The following is an 11301-nucleotide window of genomic DNA, read 5'->3' on the forward strand; positions in this document are numbered from 1 at the left end:
AGCTTGAACACGGAGGGCCCGGGCAGCCAGTAAAACTTATTTGGGCATGCAGTCGCCGAGTCCTGCCAGCAGCATATAGCAAAAGACATAAAACTCCAACCGAAAGCCTGATGTAGACAAACTGTGCTAAGTGTTCATAAAATATCTCCAGCCAGGGAATGTTTGATGGAGGGATTAAGGACGGGAGAGAGGAGCTCCTTTTAAAATGAGCAGACCTGCTTCGAATGCTTTTCCTGTGGTGTTATTGCATTCTGACATATGCCTTCTGTTTTAATCACAGATAGAAAAGGGAGCTTCCAATAATTCCCAAAGCGCACGGAGGTCAGAGGTCAGGCTCAGCGTACGTGAAGCTGATGGGAATTGGGCCTTGTACTTCTTCTCTATGGCACCTCTTTTAGGTTTGAAGGCTCAAAAGCAGGGAAGCCAATCGCATTTTACATAGTAGGCCACATATAACCCACCTTGATCTCAAGTGGGCTGAAGTGGTGAAACTGCCCTTTCAGTCAGTGTAAAGAGATTTAACTACACATTAAATGCCAGAGATATCTTAATATAAGAAAAGGAAGTGTAATTTCAACAGCATGTCTCAGTTTTTCCACACGATAAAGAAATGTTGCTTCAGGTAATGAAATAAATCTGCCAGCATGACTCTTTGGGTATACAGTGTAAGAAATAAATGTGTAAAATTACAGAAAAAGTTCTAGTATCTCACTGCCCAGACTGTCCTGTAAGTATAAAATAGAAAGTTTTAGTAATTTATAGTCCTAATATAAAACTGTGCTACCACGACAATAACAATAACATCACAAATTAATTTTCCGGCAAATCAAAATCTTGCTTCACCTCCTGAACCTGTAATAACAGGTGCATGAATTAGAGTTTTGTGACCCTGCATTAAGCGTTTCACTGGAAGGCAAACTGAGGTCTAATCATGCAGGGAAATAAGTGAAAGGACAATGGGCTGATTATACAGCTACAATGAGGAACACGCCACTGCGATGTTTTATGACACCAAAGATTGTCCTTACAAGGATGTTTGACTTTGATGTTTCTTACAGAAAAATTCTAAAATGTGTAAAATACGAAATGTGCCGCTGATGAAAATTAAGAATGGGAATTAGTTGTGCTACAACAGGATCACAATATTTAGTGTCTATCATGATAAAGTTATTTTGTGATACTCTATACATTATAAGACAGCAGCATCATCTGTGTGACAGGGAAAATTACACTTGTAGAATAGCAAAAAAGAGAAAGAATGTATTAAGTTGCTGCATTGTGATATTAAAGTGTGCTTATTTTATCATCATAACAGTTTTAATATTGGATTTTACTTAATATGGTGTCAGTGCAATTAATCAATCCTCTGAATCACTTTTCATTTTATTTTATTTTTTTCTACTATAAGTCAGTTCACTTTACTTTCTTTCCCCAAAAGGAGTCATGAAGTTCTAATTCTATTTAGGCAAACTGGTAATATTTGGCATATCAGTAATAAGGACACAACTGAGCAGCTAATAAAATAAATGAATAAACAGATTCACAGACAAGCGTAATTTAGAAAACAGTAAATAGTTATTTCTGAGGATTTAGGCTGATTAATTTGTTTTACGTATGCAAATATCTTTTTTTTGGTCTGTTTGTATAGAGACTTTAAATTTGGGATTATCTAGTTTTAACATAAACCACGTAATACTCTGAATGCAGTGTATGTTAGTTAGTTAAACATATAACAGGTAACTGCTGTGTTTCATTAGCACATTTTAACTGTTTGTTTATACACTCTAGCCTGTGCTTGTTACCCATCTATTTGTATGTATTTTTAAATAGAGATTTGATTTTAATATGACTAGAATATACTTGGATAGTAAAACAACATTTCTCACATAGTTAGTATTACTGTCAAATATTGGTCATATTTTTTTCTTTGAAACTGACGAATCATGAGTAGTCCTTCAAATGTGGTTCAAATTATTATAAGACCTAAGAATGATTGCGTTGTATTACAGCTACTACTTACACTGATGCGACTACCACTAGAGATATTTTAAATAAAATCCTTCTGAGAATTTTAAAACAGTAAACTAGGTAGAGATACGAAATTAACTGACCTAATTTTGGATCTACAGACGTTTTAATCATTTATTTTCCAAAAAACTTCTATTAATACAGTGTGTTGTGTCCCCATGACCATTAAAATGATTTTATTTTATCATTTCATCCATAGAAAATTAAGTAAAAACTAAACTTAACTTAATATAACTGTACAAATAAGTGTTCTCAGACAAGATGCCCACGGGGACTTTACTATACAATTACTTGTATTAAATTATTAATTTTAATTTTGCTAATCCTGCCGGTCAGCCAATATTTTCCCGCCACGTTGTGTAACTTTGCCAATGGCGCCATCTTGCGGATTACATCGTGAATGACGCTTTATGCGAGCGACTCCCCTGCGTCATAAGTATGCGCCAGTCTCTCTAATCTCGACAACGTGAAGAAAACATGGGAGTCAGTTTTCCTTCTGACAGGTAGTTTCTTCTTTCTGAGGTCCTCGCGTCACTTAAACCGACGTTAGAGAGTCAGAGTGTCATTTTGAAGCTTACTGGGAGCCGCAGAGCGCGAGGCCGTTCAAAAGTCACGTGAACCGAGCTTTTTTGCGGCTGTTTTGCTAGCAGCATGGACAACTCCGAGGAAAGTGCCATTGAGCTCCACGGAGATGAGGAAATTATTGAAGTCATCGACCTGAACGACACGGAGCCTGGCCCAGGTGGGTCTCGGCAGCACCTGTCCCGTCTCCTCTCCCGTGACAGGCGGGACAAGAGCAGATATAGATCAGGTGACCGTCGTGTGCTGTGCTTTTTCTCTCGTAGATGATTTGGCTGATGACTTGGAGGACGTCGACTTCGATGACGCTGGAAACGCAGGTGATGACAATGACGGCTGGGAGACTGAGGACGAGATGGAGGCTGAGGCAGAGCAGGACGACAGCGATCTCACCTTCAACAAACACACCGGTGAAAACCTCCCTCGTGTCTCTGCTGCTGCTCTCTGATTGCTCCTGGCTGCTTAAGGTTTAAAAAGGTCTGACCCTTTTTCTTTCTTTCTTTTCTGTCCAGGCTCGGTGTTCTGTGTGAGTTTGGACCCAGCGACCAACAGCTTGGCTGTGAGCGGAGGGGAGGATGATAAGGCCTATGTTTGGAGGGTGAGCGATGGGGAAGTTCTGCTGGAGTGCACAGGTGAGTGTAGAGCTCAGAGGGTTGGATGATTTAGGGAAATCACTGTAGTGAGCTGGAACTAAAGACAAAGGCGTTTGTTTATGCAGGGGGTAGATTGGGGGTGATCACATAAAGCTTTCTACCATGGCAATTAAAACATAAGCACCAGCACAGCATGGTTAAAATCACAAAATGTTTAGTTACAGTGTGGTTTGGCTTCATTTGTGGACGCAGGTGAGGAGCAAACATGGGAGTCTTTACAAAAACTCTTCCTGCTTTTCCAGACTTAAACACAATCCTGGTATTCTCAGATAAAGCAAAAACAAAAGAAAATGACAAAAAACAGGGTAATTAGCATTTCCAATTACTCTGGGAAATAGGCATCTGCAGATGCCAACAAGGGTTGCATCAATTTGGGGCTGGCTGTGGCTCAGAAGGGTGAACAGGTTCTGGTCCAAGCTGCCTTGGTCAAGATACTGAACCCAAAGCTGCTGCTGGTGCATCCATCAGAGTGTGAGTGAAAGAAAATCCTCAAAGGCACAGACTGAAGCTCTGTATGAATGTGTGAGAATGGCTCAATGTGGCTTTGTGTGCTCTTCTAAAGTAGAAACGCACTAGTGCATTTATTTGCATAGCGTGAGCGCTGTGTTGACATCAACCATGTGTGAAATGTGTCCACGCAAGCATTTTCAGATTGTTTACATAAAGATGTGGACACACTGTGATGTCCCAGATGGGCAGGACAATGGCCAAAACAGGAAAAAAAAATCATCATGCTCTTTGCCCTCTGTGCCTACACAGGTCACAAGGACTCAGTGACGTGTGCCATGTTCAGCCATGACTCCTCCCTGGTGGCATCCGGAGACATGAGCGGCTTGATTAAAGTCTGGAAAGTAGAAACTAAAGAGGAGATCTGGTCCTTTGAAGTGGGAGATCTGGAGGTAAGAGTGTGTGCGTGTGTGTGTCTGTGTGTGCGTGTGTGTGTAATAGCTGTTGCTTTCTATCTCAGTGGCTGGAGTGGCATCCCTGTGCTCCAGTGCTGCTAGCGGGAACGAATGATGGCAACGTGTGGATGTGGAAGATCCCCGCAGGAGACTGTAAAACCTTCCAGAGTTCGGCCTGTCAGGCCACCAGCGGCAAAGTCCTCCCCGATGGTGAGAGATGGGATACAAAAAGTCACCCCACACAGTACCCCCAAAAACCTGCCCACTTTTAACCACAGTTAGAAAACTCTGTGTGAAAGCAGCTCTTGCCGTTATTTTGTATGCTATAATTTTATGGATGTGGTTTTAAATGGATGAAACTGTCATTTTGTGCACTGTTTTACCTTTAATGCCCCTCAGTCCTCAAAAGTCTTGTAATTTATATATTTTCTCCTCCAGGTAAACGAGCTGTGGTGGGTTATGAGGATGGAACAGTACGCGTGTGGGACTTGAAGCAGGGAAATGCTATCCACGTCATTAAAGGTGGGTCTCACACATGCTTTCTTTTTATTATTAAGGTGATTTGTGAGTTTAATAAATCAGAAAACATATTAAGTTATATCTTGATTATAGGAAATTGATGGCCAGATGACGGAGGTGTGTTTATGAAAGAAGGTGTGTTATTGTTAGGGATGGGTATCGTTTAGGTTTTATCTGATACAGTACCAAACCGGTGCTTAAAGAATGGAGAACACAAACTTTGTCCAAAAACTCTCATGTTCAGCTGTTTTCCACTTTTTCTTTGGTCATTTTAGCCTTTTTGGCCAGGGTGAAGGGAGTACCTGCCATCAAACAAGAAGACAGCCACATGTAGCTATGATGATGTTTGCTAGTTCACCTTACATGCATTAATGTAATAACGTGGTTAGCCTACTCAACGTAAATTACACACGAACAACATTAAGCTACTCACGCAGAGAAGAACGGCTGCTGCTGCATCATCATCCTCATCATTCCTGCTACACTGGCAGGGCTAGGGGCCAGGACTCTCCTCTTCGGGTTTTTGGGGATGTTGCTAACTCCGGGTCTGATAACAGGCACCACACCCGCAGTAGATGTGCTCGGTGTGAGGTCTCGCAGCAAGCTATCAAATACGGCGCATTTCTCGGCTTTTAAAACAACGCTATGCGTCGCCAGGTGCTTCATCGGATTTGAGGTGTTACCTCCTTTGACAGTATCACAGTATCAGCTTAAAGCACTTGTTGCTGCTGAGTTTGCATCTTTTGCTGTGAAGTACAGCCAGACTTTGACAGCTTTTTTAATCTGTAGCTCTGCTCTAAAAGAACGTACGTACCTGGGCCCACCTACTACGCTCGCAAAGGTAAAACGATTGGCTAGAATCCAAAGTGTATGACATCTCAGGAAAAAAAAGCACCGAAATGTGCGCTGCTTTTCGGTCTGGTTACTATCGTTTATGTCAGAATCGGTACCCATCCCTAGTTATTGTGCATGTCATGTGCTGTTATGACTCCAGGGGGAGATGCAGCTGGCTTTAGTTTAATAGTGTAGATTCTGGATGAAAGGAGTCTCGGTGCTCTTTCCCACATTAAAGTTACATATAAACAGATGAAAAGCAATAAAAGTAGCAGAGCATATTACAGATTTGTTGAGTTATGGCTCAATAAAAAGAAACAGAAAAACTAAGGTCTTCTGTAAATAAATTTGTAGCTCGTATTTGGAGAAAGTTGTTTAACATGTGTAAACAGTTGTAAACAACGAGGATGAGCAGCAGCAGTAAATGTTCAGAATCAGAATGGGTTTATTGCCAGATGTTGAGGTTTACAACATTAGGAATTTGCTGCGGTGCTTCAGTGCAAACAATAAGAATTAAAGTGCTATGTAGAAAGAAAGATATGTGCATGAGATATACATGAGATATATACATGAGAATAAGAATTAAGAGTGCTACGTAGAAAGATATATACATGAGTGCAGGTGGTGATCAGTGCCAGACATGAAATGATGCAGTGACACAGCGTAGGGTCATGTGTTAGTGGCGGGGACAGTCATGTGGTTATTGTTCATGTGTCCAACAGCAGAGGGGAAGAAACTGTTCTTGTGGCGAGAGGTTCTGGTGCGAATGGACCGGAGCCTCCTGCCTGAGGGGAGCAGGTCAAACAGACTGTGTCCAGGGTGAGAAGGATCAGCTGAGATCCGGGCTGCACGCCCCAGTGTCCTGGAGGTGTACAGGTCCTGCAAAGATGGGAGTCTGCAGCCTGCAGTCTGCAGTCTGTTGATCATAATTCTTGGTTTAAAACAACAGTACTGTGTGAAAGTCTTTTGTCTTCTTTCAAGCAGCCACACTTTCTTGTCATTTGTCTTGAGCAATAGTTTTTCTTTGGACATTTTTTTTCCTCACTCATTTTCAGTCCAGTCTTTGTCCCTGTCAAGAAGAATTTTTCCAAGCCCCTCATCACCGAATGATTCAAACATTAAAAAAAACACAGCTCACGCAAGGGATGAACCAGTTCTACACGTCCTTTATCTTTAGTCACTTTGTTACTAGCAGTGTCTCACAGAAAGGCATCAGTTGTTTTATATCTGTGCCAAAGATGATAAAGCTGGAGACAAACATAAAATAGTAGTTTTTGCGCCAACAAGGCAATTCCCAAAGAGCTATTAGGCGACTGTTTGGTACATCTCAGCATGGTGTGCAGTGTGTCCTATAAATTTAAGAAAACTTGCCAAGTGGAGGATGGAAGTGGCAGGCCAAAACAATCCTCTACAGCAGACAAGCAGCATGTGGAAGTCAAGAAAGTGAACGTGAGAGAAGTGGCAGGTCTTACAGAGTGAGGCATCCAACAGGACATCAGGCCAAAGATACAACAGTGAGTGTCTGCAGCCGTCTGTAAGACACGGTAGAGGCCGTCTCATGGTTTGGGCTGCATTTGCTTTTCTATCTTGAAAGCCTCTTTTTGCCAAGAACTTCATTTTCCAGCACGGCAGTGATCCAAACATGGCAGTGCAGTAAAACCATACCTGTGTAGAAAAACATAGTGGAATACTATCAGTCATGGATTGGCCTCCCCAGAGCCTGGACATCAACAGTATTGAAGCAGAGTGGCATCATGTTGACACAGAACAGATTGTTTTTACCGGTTTCGTTTTTCTTCTAGCAGAATATACAGAAGTGAGCGGTGCTTCAAGACGTTTACTGAGATGCATGTAGTTTATGCTGTTTGTCTCCTAACAGGTCAGGATGGACACCAGGGGGCGCTAACCTGCCTGGCTTGCAATAAGGACGGCTCTCTGATGCTGACAGGTTCAGTGGACGGCTGTGCAAAGCTCATCAACATCACCACGGGAAAGGTGGGTGCCACAGCCAACCAATACCAAGCAGGCAGGAAGTGTAGTGAAGCAGGTGCTTCCTGTGTCTGACCTACGTGTCTGTGTGAAGGTGGTCGGCGCGTTCTCTGTGGAGGGAGGCAAAGGAAAAGGCTCCAAAGATGAAGAGGAATCGAACTCTGTGGAATCTGTGGGATTCTGCAACATGTGAGTGGGCTGCACACTCGCAGTAATACAGAAGCATATCAGAGCCTCAGCTCCTCCTCAACAGTTTCACCTTTGTCGCCCTTTCCAGCCTGCCGCTCATCGCTGTCGCGTACTTGGACGGGACTCTGGCCATATATGATCTCTCCACGCAAGCCCTGAGGCACAGATGCCGTCACGAGGTGAGAAGCGGCAGACAGCGGCACAGTTTGTGCACGTTTAGTCTGGTCCCGCCTGTGTTCATACTGGTCTATGCTCTGTGTATTGTGGGGAGGCTTTGCAGTCATATCAGAAACCCTCCCAGGGTTAGGGAGGTTTGTTTGAAGGGATGTTGCTTGTGTGCAGATAATGTGACAGAGAACATTCAGTAAGGAAGTCGTTCTTTGACAGTTTACCGAAAAAGGAGCTAAAAACATCAACTCTCTTTCCTCCAGCCTGTAATAAGCATTTACTCTTTATGTTGCTTTAAAACTGGTGTTGGTGTCGCCTTTGCCTGTTTTTCATCGCGCTTTGTGTTCCTCCAGGCTGGCATCGTTCACCTGCAGTGGGAACAGTCTTCTTCTGTGGTGTCCACCTGCAGTTTAGACGGCGCGCTGCGCTTATGGGACGCTCGTTCAGGCAACATGGTGGCTGAGTACAAGGGCCACACCGCAGAGATCCTGGACTTCACCATGAACAGGTATGATTCCACAGCACACTGCCAGGACTGTGTGCCCTGCTCAAGGGCACTTAAGTGCATTAGAAATTAGGGATGTGCAGAAGTAGTCTTTCACTGGGAGGCACCAGCAAAGCTAGTTATTCTAATTTTGTGAATGCAGAACACAATTTCTGGCTGTGAGAAAGTCTTTCTCCTTCCTGATTTAGTTTTATTCTTTTCTCTTTTTTGCATATTTGTCACACTTGCATGTTTCAGATCATTAAAAATGTTGTTTATGAGTCAAAAATAACTCTGACAAAGTGCAGTAGGCTAAAATATCTCAAAGAAAAGCTACAATCCAGAGAAACAGCTGAGAAACAAAGTAATTTACCTCTCAGTCTGGAAAGGGTCTTACATTTCTAAGGCTTTGAGGCTCCACTGAAACACAACAAATGGAGAAAGCCTGGAACAGCAGTGAACCTTCCCAGGAAAGGCCGACCTGCCAAAGCTACTCCAAGAGCACATCAACGACTCAACCACGAGGTCACAGAAGAGCCCAGAACAACATCTAAAGAACTGCAGGCCTCACTTGTCACGATTGAGGTCAGTTCATGATTAAACAACAAGAAGAAGACTGGATAAAAATGGCTGCTTCACTGGTTTAGGACGACTTGCCGTAATTGATGCAACCATGAATTCTGCTCTCTACCAGAAAATCCTGAAGGATGAACTGGGCCAGTAGGTCATGCTCTGAAGCTCAAGTTTACTGAAGGATCGTTGTTGCACTCATGTTACGCAGCAGAACAATGTGAAGCACAGCAGCTCGTCTGCATCTGAATGGCTCAACGAAAAAGCCAGAATGAAGGTTTTGGAGTGGAATCGAAGTCTGGACTTAAATCAGATGCTTTGGCATGACCTTAACCGTTCGTGCTCGTAAACCCTGTAACTCAGCAACTCGGCAAAGACCTGGATGTCCAACAGTAATGGGTGATCACAGAATCATTTCCATGGTGGAAAGAAACCTCTTCACAACAGCCCACCAAGTGAACAACTCTCCAGGAGGCAGGCGTATCCAAGTCTACTGTAAAGAGAGAAGACTGCATGAAAGTAAATACACTGCAAGGTGCAACAGCTCATGATGCAAGAATAGAAGGCCTAGATTTGACTCCCCTATAAAGGCCAGCACAGTTTGGGAAAACCAAGAAAAGCTCTACCAGAATGATGGCAGAAAAAAAGTATGGAGAAGGTGTGGAACAGCTCATGATCCAAAGCACACCACATCATCTGTAAAACACAGCGCTGGGAATTTCCCACCCTCCCACTGCATGCTGATGTTTTTGATGCTGCTCTCCACTCTGGCTCTCCCTGTGGAAATCCAGAGGTGAAAAGAGCAGCAGTAAGACCCCACAGCGCACAGCTGACGTCATTGATGGCAGATTGTACTCAGCAGGAGGAGCAGATGAGGTGGTTTGTAAAGCTACTTGAAGATGCATATCAAATTACATCACAAGTCCCCCCCAGTATGAGGTTTTGCAGTTAAAAGCACTGAGATCAGCTTCAGCTCCAGGATTACACATGAGTGTGAGTTTGAGCTGCTTGAACGACTGCTGTCCAGGGACAGCAGTCGTTCCCGTGGTGACGAATAACTCGATGAACAAATGGCTGACGTTGCAACACAAAACTTTGTTAAATCACTGAACTATTTATAATAAAAATCCATGTGAACTCAGCCAACTGTGCGCAGGGTTCAAGTAAATATTTACTCTTTGTTTCCACTGTCTCTTAATCACATCCTGGCTGTCCTCGTGTCTCCGCAGGGAAGCCACTCTTGCTGTAACCGCTTCAGGAGACAACCAGGTGAAAGTCTTCTGCCTCCAAAGACCCGATCGGTAAAAGCCGAGACAAAAGACAAATCAAAGAGAAGAGAGAATATTTTAGGAGATGAGACTTTGTTCCCGTTCACTTTTATCCTCAGGATGTTAAAATGCTCTCGTGTGCTCCTGAATGATTCTAATCTGGTTTTTGTTGTAGGACCGTAGCAACCAAAAGATTATTGTTACTTTTTTGTTCTTTTGTCCTCATAGCACTTGATGTTTGCTTCATGGGCAGATGTTTAAGCCTCTTCAAGTAACTCTGAGATTCTTTAAAACACAATGTTTCTCACTATTTTTGTCCCAGAACACTTGTCAGTGATAAGAAAGTCAAAGCGTTGATGCATCATAGTGTCCTGCCTCTGACATCCGCTGTTATGTTCTGTCCTCCAAATGAATTTAGAGATCAAACGATACAGAAAAGAGGATGATGTGTGTGGTCTCAGCTCTCAAACACAGATTTTTTTTTTCTTTAATGTAAACTGAACTGTAAATACAAAAAATAAATAATATACTTTCTTCTTGGTAACACTTAGAACTTGTTTCTTGTGTTTGCTCCAAACTTAGTTCAAGTTTCTTACATTTATCAGTGATGACGAGCTGCATGATGAAGCATGAGGTCAGTTTGATGGGAAACCCTGCAACTTACTGGAACTTCTTTTAGTTCAAGTGGTCTCTAGTTGGTTCAGTTTCATCTTACATCTGTTTTATCTCGAAATCAGATTTTAAAAAGAGGAGGATGTGAGTCAGTCTGAACAAGTCACAGCGCCCAGTGAAAGCAGATTTTCCCCAAAATGCAGCTTAGATTTAAAATAAAAGCAGGAAACTTGACTTTGAAAAGCCAAAATAATTAATTTGTTTGAGGTTTAAAAACAGATTGGATAAAGAAGTTTAATGTCACCTAGGAGCCTTAAAGCCTTCTGTCTGCAATGTCCGCAATTCATTTTGTAAATAAACGCAACTTTAACATTAACCATGTCTATTGAACACTAATCTACTACTGTGCAAAAGTCTCGATGAACAGCGCTGTATCTGAAAGTCATGACCTCAAGAAATGGGAAAAGAATCCAGCAAAGACCTGAAAGATGCATGAGGACCTTCAG

The 11301-nt window shown here is 42.7% G+C and overlaps 1 protein-coding gene across 1 annotated transcript; it reads left to right on the forward strand.

The window, feature by feature from the left end:
* Positions 1 to 2476: 2476 nt before the first annotated feature.
* On the forward strand, positions 2477 to 10718 carry aamp (angio-associated, migratory cell protein). Its single transcript, XM_085347869.1, has 11 exons — positions 2477 to 2770; positions 2874 to 3017; positions 3120 to 3239; positions 4020 to 4159; positions 4228 to 4372; positions 4601 to 4684; positions 7395 to 7510; positions 7599 to 7693; positions 7782 to 7872; positions 8215 to 8369; positions 10145 to 10718. The coding sequence occupies exons 1-11, from the start codon at positions 2680 to 2682 to the stop codon at positions 10218 to 10220; spliced, it is 1257 nt and encodes a 418-aa protein (XP_085203995.1). The 5' UTR covers positions 2477 to 2679; the 3' UTR covers positions 10221 to 10718.
* Positions 10719 to 11301: the final 583 nt, after the last annotated feature.

The sequence above is a fragment of the Diplotaxodon limnothrissa genome, linkage group LG23 (genome assembly GCF_057381915.1).
Source record: "Diplotaxodon limnothrissa isolate DT_005_m linkage group LG23, D_limnothrissa_male_GT1.1, whole genome shotgun sequence".
Taxonomy (NCBI): Eukaryota; Metazoa; Chordata; class Actinopteri; order Cichliformes; family Cichlidae; genus Diplotaxodon; species Diplotaxodon limnothrissa.

What these genes read in the sequence shown, in the direction of transcription:
- aamp (XM_085347869.1), top strand. Translation starts at nt 2,680, where the DNA reads ATGGACAACTCCGAGGAAAGTGCCATTGAGCTCCACGGAGATGAGGAA. An exon ending in CACCTTCAACAAACACACCG is followed by an intron (nt 3,018 to 3,119) that starts GTGAAAACCTCC and finishes TTTTCTGTCCAG; the next exon opens with GCTCGGTGTTCTGTGTGAGT. An exon ending in AGTTCTGCTGGAGTGCACAG is followed by an intron (nt 3,240 to 4,019) that starts GTGAGTGTAGAG and finishes GTGCCTACACAG; the next exon opens with GTCACAAGGACTCAGTGACG.